Source organism: Nomia melanderi, chromosome 5, assembly GCF_051020985.1.
Source record: "Nomia melanderi isolate GNS246 chromosome 5, iyNomMela1, whole genome shotgun sequence".
NCBI classification, from domain to species: domain Eukaryota; kingdom Metazoa; phylum Arthropoda; class Insecta; order Hymenoptera; family Halictidae; genus Nomia; species Nomia melanderi.
The window spans coordinates 2771152-2797358 of NC_135003.1; the positions used below are offsets into that span (position 1 = coordinate 2771152).

The window sequence follows — 26207 nt, forward strand, 5'->3', positions numbered from 1 at the left end:
AAAAATTCAATTTCAATAAGTAGAAACAAATAACATTAAAATTGATCTAACATCTTTGAAACTTTCCGTCGTAAATCAAACAGAATATTATAAAACAAGTGATTCAAATAATCAATCGATATTTCAAGACGATTTCCAGTGTACAAAAATATTGCTTAAAATATCCCCTCTAATTTCTTGTTCCGTGGAACGCTCTATAATTTAGTAGTCTTCGTGATAAGTGTGCAGTCCCGTGCAAAAAGAAGCAGCGAAGGGTAGGCCAGCGTTTCCGGCGGTGTGACGTGAGCCGGAAACGAAGAGATCGGGTCTAGTGTCCGGGCCGGAAAGGGAGGCTCCCTTAAGCCGGCGAAATTAATTTAATTTCTCACCGCTGCTTTCGGGCTGCGCACATACACGATTACGCCGAGAAAATGGACGAGAATAATCTTCGCTAGCCGGAACAACCGCGAGGAATTTTTCGGCGGAACGAATTTCACCGTTTCTGATTGCATTTCCGATTCATTCGCGCGCCAGAAGTCCAATTTCCCTGTTCCGGTTTCATCCTCGCAAAGAAATAATCGATCCGGCTGTAATAAGGGAGCCCCCGCTATCCTTTCCCGGAAACGTTATTTTCGGAGAACGGAACCGAAAAAAGAAAAATCGAAAGAGGAAACAAGAGAAAATCCTCCGGACTACGGAGTTCCGAGTGCGTCAAAGCGTTTTTGTCCGGCGGAATTTCGAAACGTCAACTAAATCAACGGACCCGAGTGAATTATGGCGGACAGTTTCCCGATTTTTTCTTTCGTTCCCCTTTGTCCAAGCGAGCTGCGCGCTCCGAACACTCTCCATCATTCTTCTCCATTGTTTCTCATTGATATTAAACAAAAAAAGGGTTTGACTGGAACCTACAAACGGGAAGAGCGAAATAAAAAATGGTCGCGCAGGATGTGGCAATTGGACGACGATTGCCGCGCGAAGCGGGGACAAGCTATTCGTCGGCGGTCTCGTCGACAACGACGGCACGCGTATCAATCGCGAGATCATAGATGACTGAGGTGGTACCTGAGTTTTCAAATGTTTTTTGTTATGCGGCGACTGACGTTGCAAAATATATCTTTTATTCTTAACTACACTATAATTATGCCAGGGAATAACGCCGTATTTTCGAAGTTAATCAAACCGATTGGAATAAATATTAAATTGTTCTTCTTCTCTAATTCAGAAGAACAATACTTTAAGGAAAATAATAATTATTAGTTTTCCTCCATTTCTTTAAAACTATACTTTTGTTGCACCTTACAGTGCATGTTGATCTTTCGGACCAACAACGGCTGCAGTGTAAGATTTTTTCACCTCGATAATTAAGGATTAATGATGGAAATTTTTTAAGTATATATATAATGAGAATCAGTGCGATTTGTATTGTAGATAGAATTTGAAATAATTAACTTTTAGTTGACACGAATAATTAAATATGTTTAATAAGTACGTAAGAAACATCTTATGATTTCAGCATTGTGAAACAAAATTTTCGTCGAGTCGCTTTAATTATTCTGGTCATTCTAGTTTAAACTGAAATTCACTGTCTCCATTCTGCTTCAATTTCATCAAGAAATAAATGATTGATACACTGAAATTAATAATTAGTAAGTAAAATTTAATTTTACTTTTGCTCTTTTGAAATACTTAACAGGAAAAATATATATATTTAATTTTCATTTCTACAAAAAGTTATTAAAAAAACCATATCCGTAGAAAGACTCGCAATTTAGTCCGTATTTACGTTTTATTTCCGCATATTCGTAAATGATAGGCACTGATTTACGTATTATTCTAATTTCTCGTTCTCTTGTCTATTCAAACATTTCGTTCCGTCGTTTTTCTACCTAGCAAGAGGGAATATGAATACGTTCGTGAAATCAGCGTCGATCGTCGGCGCATAATGGAATGATGATCAAAGCGGAAGACGCTTCAACGAATTCTCAATAAGCTTCAATTGAGAAAAGAAAGTAGTGGAGGAGTGTATGGAAAATTGAAAGCGTGGGAAAACGAATGACAATTAAGAATAACGTTGTCGAACTCCGAATCTAATCAGATTATTATTCGGTCATTTATACGAGAATCACCGGTCTTCAAAGTATTAGAATAATTCTTTGATTGTACTCGACATTAGTGTTTGTAACATACTACGCTAAATAGAAGAAAGTATACACTTAAATCTATGGAAATATGAACAGTAACAACGTGCAATTTAATTCTTATACAACATATGACTTAAAATGTTTATTATACAAAATTATTACCTTGACAAAGCTTCGTATTATTTACAATATTTATATTCAACTGCTGACACAATTAATTAACTACAATTACTGTAAAAGTAATTAAACAATTTTCAATATTTATTCGTTATTTCTTAATTTTATTATCATCATATTAGTTATTTCCATTATTTTTTCACTCGTTAAGACGTTTGCTATTAAGGTCGCATATTTGCGACGATCAGTGTTACATTGTTTGCGCGAAGAAGAGTAAATTACATTTACATATGTTTTCATGTAATATTGTAATGTATGGTATAATGCAGAGGAAACCGTAGAGATTTTTTGTCTTCATTGTTGCTTGTATTTTGTAAAAACGATATGTTTTATTTAATAAAATATAATTGCGGAGACTATTATTGAAATAAATGCTAGTAGCGAATTAATTATAATATGATATCATGTTAAATTACGAATTTGTCTCAACAAATGATGGCTCAGCGAAGAATACTGGCTTCCAGTTCTGGCTTCTTAAAGTATTCTGAAGAGGGGGTGAATGCGTTTGAAAGATGGCGGTAGAAGCTAAAAAGGAGGGTGGAAGAGAATATCAGGAGAATAACTCGCGCGGGAAGACCACGAGGGACGTCCAGCTACTCTACGTGATACGGGGCGCCTGTCCCGCATTATTTGCTCGCATAATAATTTACACGCACACAGAAAAGCTGTTAGAGGGAAGGTAGCAAAGCAAATAAGAAGGGTAACACCGGCCAAGGATAAACGTACACTCGCGATTAAATGATAAAGCACCGCAACGACAGCCCTTCCGGTGTTGCAGCTTTGGTCTGACATCATTGTGGATTGAGTAAGAAGTTTGTTTGAATTATAAGAATGTCCTGCTTGAAACGACGCGTGAAATATTTTCTAAGGACAATCACGTCTGAGTTTTTTGCGGAAGTATAGAGCAATGTGGGAGTATTGGAAAATTTTACCTTGAATTTTTCAATTTTAAAAGTGTACTATATTCTCAGTTTGAACAATTCATGTATCAACTTATCTAATTCATGTAATCTTTTCCAAAAAATGTAAGACAAGTAATATAAGTATATACCATTAGTTTCATAACATATAAGTAAAATGCAGGTAGCTTCAGTATTAAACAATATTATGTTAGTAGAAGTATTTAAGGTCTTCGAAAACGCATTAGAGTTTAATTTCATCAAACACGCTTTCTTTAAAAGTTTAAAGTAAATTTAAAAGTATAAATCAATAGTCTCAGGGTTGTTTAGTTTTAATGTGTTCGTTAGAAAAGTATTATTTTCACTAAATGAAAACATAAATAAAAAACGTTTTGAAATATTGTACGACGTGAGTGATTAATGGAGACTTACAAATTTACGAGTCTCACAGAGTATCACGTGACATACAATGTAAAGGGACCATCGTGTACACAAGGTAAGCGGAAATTACTAGTTTGGGATTTCGGATCGCATATTAAGGATCGCATTGTGAAAATTCAGCATTTATAAAGCGCTGTCTATCCACGACACGGTTATACTTACATTAAATCAGTTCATCGTGTAGTAGTGCAAAATACAAAAAGCTTACGTTCCGACTTCAACAATACCGGTGAACGTTAAATCTGTTTCACGGCTCTTCTTGCTCGGCCAGTTCTGTTTAATAATACGGAAGTTTGCCAGGCAGCCGGCATTCTCGCAGCGAGGGAGCCGCAATGAAGTAGAACTACGTCAGATAAGATAAGGATGGAAAAAGGAGGAAAGTAGCGCCGGAAAGGGCAAAAGACGGGGGAACGGCGAGCGTGATAATACGCGTGCTCGAGCTCCTTCTACTTTCGAACGAGAATTACGCAACTTCCGTTTCACGGACGGTATCCCACATTCCGGGTCCGGTTCGCCATTCTTTCAACTCTTCCACTCCTGATTGTATACCTTTCAAAAAATAAAAAATTCGGATATTGCGTCGAACAAAATTTAACTGCCTCCAAGAAGTTGTTGAAAAGTTACTAAAATGTCAAGTGTGAGGTGAAAAATTATAATTTTGTAAGAAGAATGGATGTTTGGTTTATCCGAATACTACAAAAATGCATCATTTACGTGGAGCAATTTGATTCTAATTAATAATAACACATTACGTACCGGTTAATTGTCAAAATACTGGGATGCATGGACGATAATTTTCAAAGAGATAAACTCACATTACTACATGTAAAATATTCAAGTATCTGATTGTTATTTGATACATTTTTAAATAATTTAAACATAATCAGTTCTAATAAAATGTAATATTTTTTTTAATGTTGTGTTGGTTAGCAAAGCTACGGAGGTACCTAATTATATAAAAACGAGATTCCTCGTTTCCGGTATATAATGTGTTCACTCGATGTAGACAATAAGCATTTTTTGCAAAAGCTTATAGGTATTACATTAAATTAGTAATGCATTCATTACTGACAAAGAAGGGTATCGAACCTGGAAATTCAAAATTTTGAAAATTTGATCATTTTGAGCAATTTTATTTTGCCATTTTATAGACGTAACGGAACAATGTATTTTTTATACAACTCCTTTTCTCCATCTATTACCATTTACACCTTCAAAGTGAAATTCAGCACGAAAAAAATTGCAATGTGTTAGGCTTGACTTACTCTACTTACACACAACATTTCATAATTATTTAAGTTACCGGTTTCGATACGTTTCTTTGTGAGGCAGCTGCAAGAGTTGAGTGAGTTATGAATGAAGTATAACTTTGGAATGAGTACATGCAATATCATTCCAATAAAAATCGAAATTTTGAACAATCATTTTCAACTTTTCGTAATCGTAATTACTTGCAATTATTAATGTATTGTTAAAGACCAACTTCAAAATTGCAAAATCACGTTCCCCGATATCAAAATTATATTCCCCACATAAATCTACTTCTTACAAAAAATATAACTCAGTTTAAAATTTTCCGTATAGGATTCTTCGAATAAATTTCATTTTAGATTCCTAAAATTTGAAATGCCATTTTTAAATCAACAATTATTTCAATCATTTCAATTTGCAAAGAATCAAATGTTTTATTACCATTCGTGTATATCGTTGAATTCCTTTCACGAAAAATCTTGCTTATTCCACATAAATGACTATATTTTTACTGTTGTATTCTATTTCCAGGTTCCGAGAGCTGTTTCTTCATTTACGGACGCAGGTCGCTGAAGTTAAACGAAGACGCAGTTAAAACTTCTTGGATATAAGCGTCGTTTCCCCGTAACGAATGGACTGATAAAAAAGACGAGCACCACGGCGGTGGGGCTCGCCAAGAGCTTTCAGAAACTTGGCTCCTCGCGAGATCTCGAGTAGTTCTGACCTTGCGTGTCGTTTCCAGACTTTTCAGGATACGGAGTCTTCAAGGGTAATTGAAAGCGCAGAAAGAAGGGAGAAGGAACTGACTCCGACTAACTTGTGGCTTTCGGTGGAATTTCATGGCGTAAACTAACGAGAATTCTGAAAATTCGTCTCGAAATTCATGTACACAAAAATATTTGAATGCAATGTTTACTTGGATAATTTGGATGGATATCGAACTTTCTGTTTGCTATGTGTTTCACGGTTATTTAAATAACCATAAATTAGCCTTCAGTCTTTCACTGGTCATATATTTTGTTTTCATAAATTTTTTTAAATAAATGCGTTTATAAATCCATCAAATGAAGGTGAATAATAACCAGTGGAAAATTTTGTTTAACAACAGTGACTTGTAAAATAGTAATAAAGACATATATAGGTAAATTTCAAACACCCATTTTTAGAAATAATTATTTAATAACTCACACACAAAATAATTAAGAAACTCACGTGTTTAAATGATCGACACTGTGTATAGAGCTCAACAATTACTATGTCCCTGCATCTCTTGTACGTTTACACATTATTAATACTGCCAAATGTAATGCTGGTTATGATATGCAAGATCTTAATCACATATATCGCAGCGTCCCTTGCTAAACACTCAGAGAGTTCAACTATTGGGAAAATTGAGCAAATACAAATTACCTCCACTGTTAAAGATTAGATCGTTACTCTACAGGTCAAGTATTCAACATCAACTTATACATCAGTCATTTGAAAAATGTAATCTAGAAGTACAATGTTATCACCCAATTTATAGTATTCTAATATTATATAAATAATTATACAAATTATTATACAAAAAGACAATTGTTATACTTTACATAAATTTCAAGTATACCTTCACAACTTCCTACTCACAATCTCACTCAATGTTTAAACAAAAACAATCTCAGCGATTAATATTAAAAATCCAATTAAAATTAAATGAATGTCGATCGAACATTTACATATTCGAACAGGTTACATATTCTAGCTCAAAATGCATATTCCCAAAGCATCCGGGGTTACTCATGCCCCCGCCTTTCATTTAATATCTTTTTATTCACCATACATGTCACGGTACACCCCTCCCAGAATTCGAACAATCTTCATGTCCCAGAAGAGTTGAATTTTCCCGGCGAGCCTGGTCCCGATTCGTTCGGGCAATTGTGGGAACTTGAAAGAATTCCAAGTAATTTCCATGAACACGTACATCCCCCTGCCGATCCCGTTCGCCGCCGTGCTGCCCCGTCTCTGCGGATCCGGGTAATACATTCGATTCGTGGAAAGCCATAAGATTTTCACGGATGGCCTTCGGGCTCCTAGACCGGCGGAAGGAAGATGTCGATACAAGGCGCGTGTAGGCTCGTTTGAATAAAAGATCGTTTTGAGAATCAGCGCGGCGGCTCGGCCGGGGGCGAGCCTTCTAACGGAGCAACAATCGGGTATTGGGCGATGGTTAATTCATGGCGGCGGGATCCCATCGGACGGGTGTCGGGCAAAAAGGGATCCCAGAGTGATAAAATACATTTCTAACCGTTCCGGTTTTCACCGGACCCATACCGTATGTGTATTCCGTGTGTCCTCGAATTTTACTGATACCATCTCTTCCACTGCGTATTATAAAGGGTGTCTTGCTTTAATTCATAAATGTAATTAACACTATACTGTCGGGCTATTTTTCACGCGTGTTACGTCTGTAGCGGGCAATTTCACAAAATGATACGTTTGGAGCATCAGCGGTTTCTACAGTATTAACGTTTTATTAATACATTATGTGTCACGAAGACCTTGAGCGTTTTACGTAATACTTCTTCTTTTGTGGCAAAGATAAGTAGAAACAGTTATTAATTACTTAGCGTCAGAACCCTTGCAATACAATATTATTAATTTACTTAGGATATTAAACATTATTATTCGACACTAGTCTTCTTGCAAATTGTAATTGTTTTCAAGGAATTCAGGAGCGTGGTCATTGATGACTAATGTAGCGTTTAACGTGTTAATAAAAAGACCAAAGTCTTAGCGATATTTTTCTGATGTGCGAGACTTGGGAAAATTTTAAGAATCATATTATGAAAAAATATTTAAACTTACTTCTTATATTGGAATAAATTAACGGAGTGTAAAATATCTCGGTATTTATATCTATCTATCAGATTATAATATAATACATATATTAATCAGTCAACAAAGGATTAGACTAGATTGCAAAAGGTTGTACCTAAGCAAGGTCAACACACAGCAAACTACAAAAAGGTTTATTAGAAATTTAATTTTAATTTGTCAGTAATATGAAAGTAGCATAGTAATAACGTAATAAAAAGTAAAAATATTATGCAGATAAGATATAAGATAATTTATGAATAATGCTGCAATAAAAATTTTCAAATATAGAATCTAGTGTTGTAGCAAGGGATTGTAACGTTCAAAACAATCCCCTTCATGTAATAACACTTTACGAAAACTATAAATATGACGAGTTTCATTGTGCTTTGCATTTTATTTTGCAGTCTTGTCAAGTCTCTTGCTATCGAGCATCGCAAATTTCACAGCAAAGTTCTAATTGAAATAATAAAATACTTTATATTTCCTACACGCGTCCACTTAGAGACAAACTAAATGAATTACTGCTCTTTCAAAAAGAAAAGATTGTCACAGTTTTCCAATAGTCTGATTTCATTTTGACAAAAGGAAAACTGTAATTAAGTCTATGACATTTAAATGTTTAGAACATCTTCTATTTTCATTATTTCATATAAAATTTCATTGAGGTTGCCTTTTTTAAAATAGATACAAATACATACAAAAAAATATTATATTACATACTTTCTTCTTGTTTTCTCACACAGTATCATCTGCTTTTGATGTTTGTTTCTTTTTTCTGTGATATATTGTTATGTATTACTAATATATTTGTCAACAATGGTAGGTTAATCGATTAATGGGCAGCCTGATTCTAGAACATAGTGCGAAACTAACGTTTGCTATTAATTAATTCCCAATAACAACGCTAATATCCGAATAATAAATAAATTGACGATGTGTGTATATCTAGATTTCTGGTCTATTTTCCAAAACATTTGTTTCTATTATGACAACATTCGAGCAATAAATGATACTCGATAACATGAATAATTTGAAATGTGACTATTGCAGAGATAGATATATTTGAAACGATCATACATATCTCAAAAATGTGACACGAGTGAGAGCTTCGAAATTGACAATTAATACATCATTTTAAATTGATTTAGAATATTATGTCCTAAACATTAACTACTGAAAAGGCTTTATAACGATCAAACAGTGAGAATTTACACAAACAAACGCTGTTATCAACATATTAAAAATACCGAAATTAAATAAAATTTCGTTTCCTTAATGAATATTCCCAATAAATTAAAAATAAAACGAAAGTGTTAAACTCTTCCTTTTAAAATTTTTATATCCTACAAATGCGTAACATTCCTCGGCATATTGATCATTAAAATGTTATATAAAGCAGACAAGACAACGTTCCGCGAAATATAAGGAAAACCCAGAGATTGTTCCAGATAAAACTCAAACACAACCAAGGAGACTAGAACCGCAGATTCGTTCCACGGACAACAAGAAAAACCGTTCCCTTCTCCCCTTATCAAAAAACGGAAAATACGAGGGAATCTCCTGCCAACAAACATTCCCTGGCGCGTAACGGCCGCATTCGATTTGTTCCCGATTCTCTAATGGCGCTCGCAGAACTTCCGCGAGAATTTCCATCGTTCAGGTGAGATCTGTCGATGCAAAGCGGAAACTTATTGCGTTGGTATCCTGCAATAATGATAATGTCCCCGGTATCGGTGCCGTTCGAGAGAACGTCACGTCATATTATTCCCGTAGATATCCCGTGAGCGTGCGCGAGCGCTCGTTCTCGCGAAAATGGAGACGCGGCCTGGATATACGGCACCTGGACGTTTCGACGCGCGTCACGGCGGGGGAAACGCTCGAAGGATACAAACGAGGAGTTATGCTCGCGCCTGAAATCAGGATTGACGTAAACCCATTTGTCGCGGTTGTAATTTTCGAAGAAACGCGTCCGGTCCCGGTTATTTCCGCCGCGCGTGAGCCGGCCCAGCTTCGTTTCCGCGTACACTGTCAGCCGAAAGTTTCCGGACCGAACGAAATTCTATCGTGTTTATTCGCGAATAAATACTGTCACGAAAAAAAACTGGGATCAGTTTTAACTCATTGCGCGTCGAGCATTTTTCGATACTGTCAATTAGCGCAGGATATTTTTGTAACGGAGGTTTCTATAACTTACATTTTGCTGTGACAAAAAACGGGAACCTGTGAAATCTTTATGCGCATTCGGGCATTTCGGTTTGGCTTGTTGAGTTGGTTTATTGTGGTCGAAATGAAAGGCGAATTTGATGATTCGAAGTTAATATATGTCTGTGATGAAAGTTATGTGCGTGTATAGTGAAATCAATAGAGTTCGAAAAGGTAATATTTGGAATTTATGAACAGAGAAATAAAATGGAAACTAATATATATCGCCGATTCCCTTCTTTAGTATTAGTTTAGGTTTGTATTCATTTAATTGCCTTGTCTATCTCTTATTTCGGTAAATAAAAATATGTAATTATTTTTATTCTTTTCTTTTTAGATTATATTGTAATACGAAAACCATAATATTTTGTATTGCTTTTAAACAAATAACTTCGCATAGTAAAATTGTTAAGACGAAGAAAAGTTATTTTTTACATTAAAAGGTATATTGTATTCGACTAGTGTGATAGGATTAAATTTCAGGCAGGAACTTTTGGCAATCACTGTACCAATTGTACCAACCCAGAATCCACTTTTTCTTCTTCGCCGTATTTCGTCTCCATGATCGTTTCGTCTCTGTTCCCTTTTAACGCGACCGGCATAAAATTTCATTCTTTGTCCGTGATCGGACACGTTGCGTCAGTTCGATGACGGACGCTCTTCGAATTCTTTCCCTTTGTGATCGTTACACACGCGGAATTCTTCCCTGCGGCGTGCAAGGGATGCTTCTATTAAAATTTAATATTGCGTCGTTATTGCTTAACGATTTCATGAATTCGATGGATACTGTACATTTTTGCGGACATGTTAAACTCTCCTCAATATCAGACACATTCTTTACCAGCGTTGCAAACTAATGGAAACTATTGAAGACGAATTTAAGCAATGAAATACATTTCGAACAAATACTCCATTCTAGAATATGTTTTTCGTATATCTTTCGAATTCGTTTTCAAACAAACTAAACACTTTGCCGTGTAAAAATTAGCAGTAACATTTGAAATATTATTTCAATAACGTCCATAACTTCCGCTGAACTAAAAGAGTCAAAATTAAGCTGTACCAAAATTTGTATAATTTTTATATTAACGATCTATCCTATTTAATATTAAATAATCAGTATATGCTCTTAATTTATACAAGTTTCTTTATTGCAAAAAAAAGAAAAAATGAGAGTACAAAATATTTTAGAAAAATGGAGTACAAAATTGAATCTTTACAAAAGAAAGTTTTTCAATCCTTTTCAGAATGTTAAAAGAGTTGATGTAGTCTTCGTGTTAGGTGAGCAAGGATAATCAAATTGTACGATAAACAAAATTGTAGATTTTCTTTCTGATAAATTGAAGATGCAGGCTAAAGGTAACGTAAGAGAATTGTACTCACCACAGGCGCCCTGGTGGAGTATACGTGTGTTTTTTCTCTTGAGGCAGCTGGTCTGTGTAAGGTGGCAGTAGTTGGTGTAGGTCACGTTGTCGGTGCCGCAGACAGGTTCAGAAGTCGAAGGGCAATCGGTCGAGCATTGACACAAAGGTTTTCCGCTCTTCGACACGACGCACGTCGCTCCCGGGACACAATACGTCTTCTCGCAGGGTTCTGGAACGTGAATGAGACAAATTTGTAGTAGAACGTCTGCTTGTATTACGGAAACGCGCTGCGCGAAACAAAATGAACGATTCAATGATTAATCGAGAGAGAAGCGTTTCCATCTCATCATTAATTTTCTTTATTCTCAAAACGAACATTAACGATTACGCCTTTAAGTCTGTATTCGAAGAAAAATAAATTCGATATGAAAAATACAGGTATATATAGCATGGCTAAGATTTAGCAAAACAGATAATGAACAAGATGGGTTTATATAGACAAACGAATTGATAAAATGTAACAAAATTATATCCCTGAATAATTTATTCTGGAGAAACTGAATTATAAAAATTGTTAGTAAGACAAATATAATTTTTCTTTATTGTCAGTATTATTAATTAAGGAATAAAGTTCAAAGAATATAATGTTGAATATAAAATTAAAATTTTAATGGCCAAGTAATTAATGAGATTTGGTGAGAATAACTTGTAACTTATTCAAATTTGCGGAATAAGTATATCGAATTTCAATTTATGTAATAGATTAATTACTTTATTAGTTCTTGTAGTGTAATTGAGCCTGTTCAAATGGATTAATCCTGTCATCTGACACTTCTTACTGTTAGCGGAAACTAAATTTAATTTATCCCTTCCATAATTTAATATACAACGATTATTAAAAGGTTTCAAAGCTATAAATAAAATCATTTAATTTGTCAATGAATTGTGTTGATTCAAATGCTAAGCAGTAAAGTAAATGCATTTGAAATTTTAATGAAACAACGGCGTGACGCTGACGAGCGTTATTTCTCGATACATGAGTAACAAATCGAAGAAGAGTTTAGTTCATTAGTATCATAATGAAACAAGAAAGGTGTTGAACGAAAATTGAAATTTACGCCATTTATACTGATGTAGATCTGGCTACTTTGAAAAGGTTCCTGATAAACCTCCGATGCGAAAACAATATTCATCATTAACGACTATTACGTTTCGATTTTCATTCGTATTTGTGCTGACAATAATATCCCGCAATTTTCATTAGATTCGGTAGCTGCAAAATACATTTCGCCCAGAAATATCGAAATGTATGTGAAAGTAAACAATACCGTATGAAACTATAAAATGTATCGAATACAATGATACTTAATTCAACAATTGAGTTACAGATCAAATTAATATCACGAATTAAATAAAATTATCCTCTTCGTTGAGAATAAATATTCCTTAAAACTACACTTCACTCAACAAGTTGAATTCTTTTCTCAAAACAACAAAAATGCAAATTTAAAATTTCCTCTTTTAACAAATCAAAACTCCTATAATACAATTCACCTTCTCAATCCAACACATTAATAAACCAATAAATTAACTACACAACTTAATTTATAATTCAATTTACATTCTTCCGTTGATTTAATTTCAGAGAATCTCAAACTCATTGAAGAAAAGGCAACCGGTTCTTCACCCATGCTCGTTACTCGACGTAGACCACCTAACCAATGAATTCGTCTGTCAATTACTTGCTACGGTATTCTCATGAATCGTCATTGCGACGAGTCGCCGGACTCTTAATCCCACCAACAAAAAGATCAGCGTCGAAGGAAGTCACCGCTCCGCAAGAGTCATAATCCCGTTGAGGCCAAAGGCAAATAGCTTTCCCGTGCGACTGACGTTACAACCGGTTATCAAAGGAGCCGAGGACATTTTCCCGGTATTCCTTCTTCAAGACTGCCCGCGTCGTCACGAAGATTTCAAGCGGCACGGTTATGTGGGGAACTCGGCCGTGGCTTTAAGGACCCCCTTTAACGAAGTCCGAGAAACATTCTTTAAACGAAACGAAGAGACGCTTGCTCAAAAGTTTTAGGGTATGGCCAGGCGAAAGAGGTGGGGCGAAGAGGTGGTGAGCAGGGGGCAGACGAACGAACTTCTAGAACTGAATTACTGCAGCGTCGCTGGCGGAAATTCGTGTTTCGAAGGCTTTGTAGTTCTTGCCGCGCCGCGGGTAGGAGAACAGTCGATAAGAAAACACCAATTAAAGGGAGACGCTCGGTGAAAATAATTAGCGCCGACCCGATGATGCTCGAGGAGCAGGGTGGTAACCGTTGGGGTCGTCGTTGAGGACGTCAGCCGCTCTGCCCCGTGCCTCAACACCCTTTTTCCCCAGACGTCTACGCCTTTTTTCCCCTGTCCCCACCCTCATCGAGCCAGCCTGACGAGAAGAGATTCAAGGAAGCGCAATCAATTTTCCGGGAAAGTTGGCTTCAGCCCGGAGGCAGACCGCCGGGTAACCTCGACGGATAATCCGAGCACCGCGGTCATTAATATGGCGGACAAGTTGATCCACCGTGAAAAAATCGCCCGACGCCGCCTAACCTCTCGGGCTCGATCGCTCTACTCCCGACGGGGATTCTTTCTTCATCCCCCTCTTCCTGGGCTGGAGTACGAGGAAGAGATGGTATCCGAGTAGTTAGGGTACGGACCAGGTCCGAGGATGGACGAAGAGCGGACCACGAGCGGTGAAAGAAAGGGAATGATAAAGAACCGTTTTTACCCTTTGACGATTCAACGCTTCTTCACGCGAATTGACGGACACCGGCGGACACCGGGATCTGTTCTCCAGACTTGTGGTTTTGCCGTCATTCAGCGGAGAAAATGCCTTCGGGACGAGTCCGGCTCAAAGCGTTCCCCTGTAACGTTTTAATGCTGTCGTCTTTCTTCTCTCTTTCCTTCTTTTCCTTGTTTGAATGGAAGCGAGAAGTAGATTTTTCTAATATTTCAAGCTGCCTGATAGTTCACTGCTGTGAGTGCGTGGAGAACATTCTTTCAAGGGACACTTACGTGTGTCAATTGCTTGGTTTTTATTATTGTCAATATTATATTAACACCGATACGTGGGGAATATGATTTGAAAACTTTAATTTGCGTTAGATGGTTACGGATTTTTAATCTTTTCTTTAAGAGTGTTAATTTTTTTTATAATGTTCATCTTGATTACAATTATTGCTCAATAATATATTTAATTAGGTCTGTAATATTTAGAATCAGCTCGTTTGGAACTCAAAAATTAGAACTGTAATGCTTCTACTTTAATTTTGTCATCAAAAATCAAGGAAGAAAACGTAATCACTCGCTAATGACTTCAAGGGAAAAGATAAGTAAATTGTAGAAGTGTATGCAAATATACATTTTCATAAAGATATTCTTCAGTTAACTTATATTAAAACTTGTGCCCTACAATTTTCTGAAGAGTCTGCAGGTTTGAGATACATAAAGTTTCGGAGTCAGGTAATAACCTACACCAATTATTGAAATAAAAGCTTTTATAAAGATACCTAATACAAGTAGCTTATTAGAAATGTTATTTCTATTACACACGATATTGAAAATTTCAACAATGGAAAATATTGCCTCTTAATACTCAGAATACAACTTTTGCGATGCAGCAACTGCAACGTTTACTAAACTTACTTTATTTACATTTATATGTAGTATATGTATAAAGTTATGCGAACCCTGCATTACTTTTGACTTCTTAACCTTTCGAAAGTTCGCTAAATCCTTTTAACATATGCTTAACTTCTGTTTGAAGGCATTCAATTTCTTCCACAATTTCTTCTTCAAACAAAATTCTAATAATCCTAAGAGGTTTCGTTCAATCATCCAACACATATTATCATTAACACTTATCTATTATTTCAACAAAACCTATCGTAGTTATCGAACTAATCTTTATTAGTAAATTGATGTATGAAAATATAACTTTATGAAACTCATTGAATCTAAATATAAGACTCATCACTAAAATGCAGATCATAGTGTACTTGTAACATATGAAATTTTGTAAACTCCAAAGGAACATTTATATCGATAAACATTAATAACATTCATACTTCATTGCTATCACAAATAATTAATTAGCAACATAAATTTCTTCTCCATTTTACATTATACAAAATAATCTTCGAAAATATAAATGTACATAAAGATTTGCAAACTATCCATCACGAAAGTAATTAACGCAATCATTCATCCCGAGATGATAAGCTAAGAAATTTGTAACATTCATCGTTTCGCTATGACGATTATTTCCTAGACTCGCGGTTTCCGAGACAAGCGGCGACGTTATCCTTACTCAGAGTATCATCCCACGATATGAAACACTTCGTCGAATGAAAAGGTAGCCATGATTAATTTCCCACCGGAATATTCGTCCGCGAATTAATCGGGTGCCAGAATATTCGGCTTACCCGAAATTCGTTAGCTTATAACATAGAATTAGACTCGTGTTGAACGCATAGAATAGGAGCTTGCAAATGATAAAATTATGACATGCATAATATCAAGGTACAAATTCTTAGTTCAAAAATAGTGTTCAAGTTATGTTGCCATTTCAATGCTGAACTAATAGTGCAATAGGTTAATGCGATCACTATCAGCATCATGCATTTGTGATGACAACAATTCTACACTTTATATAAAGAAAATGAAATGAATGGTATAGACATTGCCATTTAAAGTTACAAAATATAATATTATATTTACGAACTCTTAACATAATTTTTAGAATATAGATCTGAATACTTAACCGGCCACTAATTGAGTATTGTGATGATATAGAAATGACTTCAATCTGCAACAAAGTTTAAACGGATATTTTTACCCGACCTGTCGATTAAATGTTAAAGCTGTTAGCCTTTCTGGCCTCGTTTTTTCGATATTTTACTTGAAATATTTGTTGAATTATTAAATTGATTTAACACGTTGACTGCCACCATGTTCACCAATGACCGGAGTGTCCCAATTGCTTAACACTCGAACTACCAGACGGGTCAAAAGACCCATTTCTGATTTTTTCATTTTGGAATTGTTAAAAAGGTAACTGGCGTTTCTCTGAGAAGTTATTAAAGAAATTGATCTAGCAATACGCAAACTGACTTATAAATCTATTAAAGTCTTGATAGATGCACTCTTGAAGTTTCTATAGAAGAATTTCAAAAAATTAATTTAACTGCTCGGTCGTTTTAGTGTTAAAAACAATTACAATATCTAAGATGACTGAGACAGAATAAAAATATTTAATTGTGTAAGTAACTAAATAATATCACAACGTAAGCATTGTGATACTGAATAATTAATAATTGTTTTTATATACCTTTTCTACGATGGAACAAGTAACATGCAGTCGATGTGTTAACGAATATATGATATTTAACGTATCCCCTTGTGGGAATGGGTGTATTGTTGAGCGAATGTTTGTGAATACATGAACGCGATTTACGAATGCGTGCATTTTAAATAAATGTTCAATGCATTGGAACATTGTAGAACAATTGTGTTTTTATAATATTGATTATTGCGTTAATAGTAAATGATTATAGAATATTGCAAATATATGTGAAGTAAATGCATGGTGAGAAAAGGATATTTTAGAAAGTGTGCGCGTGAGATAAGTGTATCCCAATGGATATATTCTACGTGCGATTTAATTATAGATCACTGTTTTATTGCGAGTACTGCAATAAAAGCATTATTTATACAAATAAAATTCTCTTTCTCTTACGCTATTTACACTTAACCGCCTGGTCGGGTAAAAATATCTGCTTAGACTTTATTGTAGATTGAAGTCGTTTCTAAGTTATTGATCATAACAATTTCTTTATACGTTTATATATTAGACAACAATAGTTCAAATTGGAAATCAGAAGAAAATATTGATAAATACGAAAGTTACTACTCTTTCTACAGACTTACAAAATATTTCCAACAAAACTTTTCCAACTTATCCACCGACCAGTTATGTGTTAAGAATATTGCAGCTAACATCATCGCAGAAACAAATGCTGGTAGTGAACGTGTTAATCGATACTGTTACGAAAGAAATTACAGGGCAATGGTTTAACGACGAAGCCGTGCACGAAGATGCTCGGTATCGTTCGGGGATCCACTGCCCGTCTTCTTCGAATCGTAGACACTCGTGGAACGGCTTTGGCCCCTTTCTTGCAGTGCAGAACTGATGCAATCGCCCCTGTGCGATCCATATTTCACGTTGGTTCATAACAGCAACGAGGGGCACTTTACTGCGTTACGGTAAACAGCCCCGCGTTAAGTAGCAAGGCGCCGGTCGTAGTTGGCCAATGGTACAGGTCAATGCTCCGCACATTCGATCCCGACCTACAGTACGTTAGCGTACGCTTCCGCAATTTTTTTCTAATCGCTACTCAACCAGCCACACTGTACGGTAATGTTGTTGTTGCATCTGATTGTGAGTGTAGGTAATTGAATTTAGATAACGATTCGTATGTATGGAGCCACAATATAAATCGATAATGGAATATCGACTTTCCCGTAAAACGAGGATATTATTGTAAGAAATGGTTCGCGCCGAGTAATTAATGTATTCGTTCCTGTGATTTGTTATGTATGAATGCTTGCACGGGGAGAAATAGACAGGGTTGTTAATGATTCGATGCGATTTATCAAGGAACAAATGAAATTAACAGGTTGCGCGTTGAGATAAGTTTGTTTATCTCTCTGTTTGTGTCATGCTATATCAATGACGCGTGTAACGAGATAGAGAACTGTGAAGGTATAATTATTTATAAATGAAAGGGTAAGAGGGATATCCTGGTACCTTGAAAAAATGTGTAGCAAAAATGATAAATGTTGTGGTGACACGATATTTTTCTGTTTAAAGATAGTGAAGGTTTGTAGTAGCAAATGATATATTTCAACACATAAATATGTATCCTTGCTTAAACAAATGAAATAATGTATGTCTAGATCTAATTTCTATTGTTTAATTGCCAAATATTACCAAATGTAATGGTAATAATTACAATTTTTAATTTTTACGAATTAAATTCTCTGAATGTATTGAATTAAGTACTAGCACATATCTAATACATGAATTGTCATTATTATAATAATGTTATAACATTGAAAATAAACAAAAGTGTTAATCTTCATATAAACTCTTTATTTACATAAATAATTTACCATTTTATTATCGACGGGAAACTTTCAGTATGCGAGACTGCAATTGATAAAACATTCGCAGAATCGCAAGCAGTATACAATTCAATCGTGTTGCTAATCACGGCTGTAGATAGATAATGCTCTATATAATACTTCATCGTCACATTCCTATGAAGCTAATAACGTTCACGGACTAATGTCCGCGCAGGAATTTCAATATGAGTCAGTGATCATCGCACTGTAGGTAGTTAATTAACAGCAAATACCATCGCGTCAATCTCATAAATTTTTCGGGTCACGGCCGCTTTGATGTCATTCAAACATTTCGTTTCGCTATACCGAGAATCAACCGATTCCCGCAGATCATTTAACCGTACCATTTTCCGTTGGGCCCTGCCCGATTCACCTTGCTGATTCAAAGGCAGTTTTCCGTGAAACGCATTGAAAATTCAACGCATTCAATACTTTCTACTTGAAATGTCAATCACTTCTATTAAAATGATGAATTACTGCATGAAACGCATGAAATGGGGACAAAACGTACCAATCAAAGATGGGGGATCACGACTAGTCCGGCGGGGCTGGAAAACGGGGAGGAATTGTTTTATTCTTGCTGTTGAAGTTTGCGCTCATCGATTTGGTATTTTAAACACTTTTTGCTTTAGTCAACTCATTGGAAATAAAATATCACTTCATGCACAATGAGCAATTAAAAATAAATACGTGTGCGTTGCTTCTGAAATGTTTAATATTATTTATTTCACGAAAAACGGAACTTTGTAGAGGAAATAGACACGAATGAATTTCATTAATTTGTTTTATAATTCATGCATGCTGCTACTTGAATTACCGAAGAAATATAGTGACATTAAATTTATGAAGCGTTAAATCATGTTCCACATTACAATGAATAGATGTACTATTACATTGAATTATAGATGTGCCTATGAATAATTTATTATTTCAACAGGGAATAGTATAACATGAATACGCAATAGCATAAAAACAATTATATAAAAAAAAACTATTAAGATTCGATTATCTAAAAGTAACATCGAAAGGAAGCGCATAATTAGAAGTATTACAAGTAATCAGAAGTAACATCAACATAATATTCAAATTGTAAAACTTCATTTCCAATTTAATCAATTGAATTTCCTTCAACGTTTAAAATCATATCTCCTCTCAACCACTTACAACATACATATATATTTCAATAGCATGATCTCTTTAATAAAAAGGTGTTCGCGATCCCAATCACCCGCAAAAATTTAATTACACGACATCGTTTTATCCTACATCGCTCTCACCAAACGCTGGTCAGGTCAGAGTGTAACACGCCCTTCGTAGTCGTACGACGATAAACAATCTCCCCCGTATTCGTTCGAGTACAGCGTGTTGCGGGCGGCGGTAAACGTTGCCCGTCGAATTCCTCGTCGGGCGTCGCGTTATCGCGGGTCCCCCGGTTCACGGCGATGAAATGTGACCGACGAACGAAGACAGTGTCGCGAACGAGCTCATTCGACGATCGACGGTCTTTAACACCGGCCGTTTGGCCGCGCGCGACACGGACGACTTGTGTATCGTCATTTACGATCGTTTTAAAGCGTCGGTATGTTCGTATAACGTCGACGGCGCATAACTGGCCGCCTCGTATCGCGATAAGGACGCGCGGCAGATAACCGGTGTGCAAGGGTGATTCCGAGGCGCCCTCGCAGCCGAGATTCCGCCAGCCGATAACGCGCTAATTCCCTCCCCGAGTGCGGATATATTTTGAGCACGCGCCATTAGCAGCGTCGTTTAATTAAATAACATTCCCACATGAAATTCATAAATCCTCGTTGGCCTGGGATCCCGTTAACAGCGTAAATAAAACGTGATCGTTCGTTATCGTTCACAAGAAAAGTTCGATCGAGCCGAGTAAATAAAACCGTGATCGCGGCCGTGTCGTGAAAACTTTCATTACCGACGAAACTCGCGGTGGTAATATTAGTTCAGTATGCGCGGAATTGGTGATTCTTGGGCGAAGCTACGAACAGCTGGTTGTTCGAAAAGAACGTATTATGACTCGGCAATTTGTACACGATTAATGGATCCATCGTTTAAAATAGTACAAATTGGGTAGGAGTAAGTTGCGTAGTAAATAAATTATGAATATGGATATGAAGCCTGATGTTCGTTTTATTTCTCAACTTTGCGCAGAATTTTGGTTTCTTATAGAGTATATTTTTTCGATGTGAAGAAACTTTAATGATGAGCTTAGTTTTTAGTGAAAACAGTGTGGAGTCATGTGGAAATTATTTATATTGGATAGACATCAATTAGAAAGGGCTATGTGTGTTTTACACTTTCACTTGATAAAACGATATTTTACATGAATTAATCGAATGACTTGGGAAAATGGAATAATCAGTTCAGTGTTTGACGAGTATACACGTCAACTTGAACCCCGAAGTGATACTAACTTTTTCGATAACTAAATACTTATTTTTTCAAGTAAACATATAATTCTATTTGATTTTGCTTTAGTATTTTATTTTGGTATATATTAGGTGCATTTGTTCTGCGTTTGAAGTGTATGCTTGTCGTTAGTTGATTTTATTACACATCCCATGAGAGATTTTTGAAAGAAAATTTCACAGTTAACTGGTTAATGAGACGTAGACATTAGAATTTTGACGTCTAGTATTTTTCGAGGAAATAAAATTTGAGACGATAGAACTGATGGCTTAAATTTCTCCCCTAATTTCGCATAGGCTACATCATATTTCAATTTCATCAAAATACCTGACGTCGCGTCGAAAAAGTGATCCGTTTGGCGTGGAATGACCCAGCTGCTCCGTTCGATAGCCGAGCAAGATGGATCATGACGGATGATCGAGTTGCCAAGGAAGTGCGAGCAAGCTGTAAGAAACCGACACGGCCTCGAATCGAACTATCGGAAAGATGGTTCCTTTCACGCGATCACCCTTTTTCCTAGCCTCTTTTTGTCGCCGGCGTACTGGTTTGTGGGACACGTGACATGTATACCGATAATAATTATGCAAAAATCGGGATAAAATATTATGCTGCTGCGTAAGTTCTATCTGTATTCTCGTTCGTATAAACAATCTATCATTCTTATCGCTTCTATTATTATTTAACGTGTTCGCGACCACGGTCGAATTTGAAATATCCTCGTTGTGGACCGTGCCTTTTTAGCAATTGTTTCGAATGATATGTTATTCATATAATTTTTACACATTTAAAACGTACTAAATAAATCAAACAAAGAATTTTATAAATGTCATATATGTATTATAGTGTGGCTATTATTATAGATAATGAAAAGGTGGATCTTCAGTAATCGAGAACTAGGAATAAATATATGTATTTAATGAAATGTGGAAACAATACGGACAACACGTAAAAAGTACAACTCAATGCAACGGAGGCCAACACACGACTCTCTCTCGCCACTTTCTTACCTCTCTTTTACAGACAATCTCTCCCAAAAATCATTCTCTCCCCCACAAGCATGCTTCTCACTCGCACTCATCACAAACACTCAGATGCACCCCTGGAAAGCTGGCCCTGCAATCTTGAGTCTGCGACGTTGTGTAGGACACTTTCCCTAGACCATTTTATAGCCTGTCCTTCACTCACACCCATTCTTACATTCACTCTTCTTAAAAATACTTTAACCTACGCTAAAAATTCTAGATACTACAGTATGATATTTTGATATAGTCAAAGCAGCAATAAGGTATATCATGAACCAAATATATGTATATTAATATTAAACGTACTGTGAGCAGCCAAATGATCGGTTTTAAAACTTGATTTAAAACTCTGCGTTTTATTCAGTCCATTTTACTTCATGTCAATTTCTATACTGACAGATTATTCAGGTTTCTTAATTTTTGTCTTTCCTTCTATTTCTATTGCCGCTAATATAAATCGATCATCTAACCTGTTTACTTTTATTTTGTAATCAGTTGTTCGATTAGTTATTTTAGAAATAGGTGTGCACAAATATCTGATACAGTATTAACACTAATGTTAATATCATTACAGCAATGATGATCAACAGTGTCACACATCTGTAAAGTGTGCGAACATGTTAATATAAATAGCGGTCTTAGGGCCTAAGAGAGACTGCTATAAAATAGTCTCGTTGATTTTTGAATTTGGAATTTTCAATGCAAACGTTTTAAGACATCTACAGGATAATGCAAGACCACACATGGCAATGCACAGCAAACAAAATATCAGAACTGAAATGGGAACTTATTGCACACCCACCATATTCTCCAGATCTGGCATCAAGTGACTTCCACCTCTTCCGAGCCTTTCAAAACAATTTAAATGGAAAAAGTTTTTAAAATTTTGAAGAAGTAAAAAGTGTGATACAATTATTTTTTAACAATATATTGAAATGGACAGAATTTACGCAACAATCTAATATAAAGGCAAGTTCATCAGATTTAGTTGAATTAATTACACTTATTCTATCTCTTTCCTTCTTCTCTCAGCTACTTTAAAATGATTGCTTCCAATTCTTTAATGAGATCAAGTTACTATTAATACCTATTATTAAAAAATCCATTATAACTTTTAACTTAATTTTTTATTTAACCTATATTACTCTTCTTTATTCTTTTCCTTCTTCGCTTTTGTTTTAACGCGATCATATTCCGTTTGATACTAGAATCAAGTTATATTAATGTTATGCACTTTGTCATGAAATTTTCGTTTGACATCATCCCTGTTCGATCAAACTACACTCGTTCCACCACTAATCGAAGCTTACAGCGAGGTGTTTCATGTGATACCGAACACTGAAAACTCGTTTACACTTCAAAATTTCAAAATTTCATAAGTAGTAGTTATTAGAAAAGATTGAATCTCACAGTTTCAATATTAGATTTTTGAATATAGTATTACTTTAAACGATGATTTAATGTTAGGTGATCCAACAATTTCGTGCAATTCTTTAAATTGAAATCAATATTATTATCCTCTCTTTAATAGGTTTATTAGAAATTTTCTTTATTATACGGTTATAAATGATCTTTGACTCAACAAGCGACAGTAATTTATTTATTCTATCGTCGAACTCATATATTATGAATAATTTCGTAAATTATAGAATTTTAGCAGTTGAAGTTATTTTACACTGTTAGGGCCATAATATTTCACTTTTGCACCGAGTAATTAAATATTAACATCCTGATACTATTAAAATATCAAAATCCTAATTAATCGGAAAAGAATTTTCTTAAACGAAATAGGCAAAAATAGCCCAAAGTAATATTTTCAAACTATTACAAATTAATAATGGTAATATCATTACAATTGCATTCCACTGAAAAATTCCTTATCCAATGATACACGTAAACTCTTTTAACCCTACGTTTAATTCTAAGACACTCAAACGTATTCTTTCCATTTCATCGTATACGCATAAATAGATGAAAAGATCAAAAATCAAAAAAGGTAATACGTCCATCGCCGAAACAAAGAAACGTCCAGGCCGAACGATCAATCGAGAACAGAAATTCGCTTTAATTAGTGAATCGAGTGTTTACAACTGTCCTGCAATGGAACTCTAATTGTGAACGTAAAGGGGACGATACCTTCCTCCATCCTCGTCTCCTGGCTGTGCTTTTCTCCAGATTCCTGTTCTGATGATCTTTAAACGACGCGGCGCGTCGCTATACGCGCTAATTGGCAAGTTGCAAGAAGCATCGAGCCGCTCAGAAAATCCAATAACACCGAGAACCAACATTCCTCGACGGTTCATTAACCGAGACAATTATTATCCGATTGTTGAAAGGGCAAACTCAATTCGGATCCGCGGATTTCCTAGTTGCTGGCGAGTGTAATTATTCCGCATGCCACTTGATTAGTCTCCGCGCGAGCTTCGCCTCTCGCGCAGCTCCATTCGCAACGTGTAAGCAGCCGGGCGAGCGTCTCCGCCCGGCTGGCCCGCGATACACGCCACAATTTCAACTTTCAACTCGAAACCGTGACCCGCCATGCGTACACAAATTATTTGAATAAACTCCGCTAATTACTCGCGTTAACTCATCGCTGGGGAGCGCCGCGCGTTTCTACCCTGGCCGTGCGATGCCGGCCGCTTCCGCGAAATTACGATTGTTCCGGGAGACTTGACGTTAATCAGATACCGGATAGAAAAATACGGAATACGCCCGTGGTTCACGGCGTAATTAACTCTATGGATTCTCAACACTGTGTAAGTTTGAAATTACGTACTCGTGCATGCGGCTCGTCGTGAAAGGTCTACCCTTGGCGGTTTTTGAGGACTTGAAAGAAAACAATACGGGTTTTCGGTGCTTTACGAACGTTCGTTTGTTTATGTATGTTAGGCTGGCTAAGAGATACTAAATTAAAAGTGTTCTCTCGCATTTGCTTCGGGGGGAGGGGGGCAGGGGGAGGGATGTAAATTGTCCGATAATATAGTTTGATGGAAGTTTGTACAAAAATTGACATTGATATATTGGTCTGTATATGATTTAGTATTGTAACGATTATAATAATTGTAGCAATATGTCATTTACATTCTTATATACGATCAATGATTAGTTTTGATAATCTTTTTTTTAAACATCAAAAATTCTAGTTTCTGTGGAAAGTATTTAAAATTTAATTACAAATATTGCTTTCCCCGTTTCGAGAACAAAAATTTATTTGTAGGAGACAGCTGCAATACCATTGGGAATGATTATTTATTATTTAAGACGCTGCGAAAATAGACGTTTATTTAATTGCCGAGGCATCCGAGCAGCACCGAATTATCTTTATAAATGAGTCGTAATTTTAGTGGAAGAACGTCCTAAAAATGTGACACGTGAGACTCAATTAACTTCAATTCTATTTTACTGAAACGGATCACGCCGAATATGACATTTAAGAGAGATAAAAAATGGAATTTTAATGAAGACGATGAGACAGGGACAACGCAAAATTGCTTCTACATTTCCATTTTGAATGCATTAATAATTACGGAACTTAAGTGTTTATAGTATTTCGCTAATAATAATTATTACCTGCAAGTTGATGAGAAAAGAAATTAATATCGCACTGTAGGAAAGTACAATACAAAATAGAATACATATCTACGACTATTTACAATTTCAGAGTGAACTTCTGACCTCGCAGTAAATTTAGTACCTAACACTGCCATAGTTATCCAACAGTTTTTTTGATTAAAGAAATAAATTAGTAAGTGATCTCTTTGCCATTCCGTAAAATAAACCTACAAATCAAAGAAACATAAAAACCAACTGTATTAAATTGATGATCAAATATTTAATCTTCGGAAGATCGACCTTTGTAACATCATAGGCTGCAATGTCTAGGTTCAATCAGTATCCCATTTATTTTCCTAGAGATATTTTCGAACATACTTTTCTAAAACTTTTTATATTAAATTGATAAACAAGGTAAACTATAAAAAATTGAAAAGTTATACGAAAATTTCGAAAATCTGGGTCAAAAGATATCAGTCACAAACCAAAGAATAAAATACTGTTTTTATAATTAACGAAACTAGGTGAACTAAGGTGTCTACTTTACATACGAAGATCCAAGAAAAGATAACTTAATAATAAATTATGAGTATTATCTACCGAAAGAATTTTCTTTTCCCAATTTTCTTTCACCCTACCATATACACCCCGATCGTCTCGACCCAT

The 26207-nt window shown here is 35.7% G+C and overlaps 1 protein-coding gene across 1 annotated transcript in view; it reads right to left on the reverse strand.

Annotated features, from left to right (window-relative positions):
• LOC116424797 (agrin) overlaps positions 1-26207 on the reverse strand; it is a 631033-nt gene that overhangs the window by 234476 nt on the left and 370350 nt on the right. The window contains exon 5 of the mRNA XM_031971677.2: positions 11330-11539. Within this exon, the coding sequence (XP_031827537.2) occupies positions 11330-11539 (210 nt within the window). The remainder of the gene's footprint in view (positions 1-11329; positions 11540-26207) is intronic.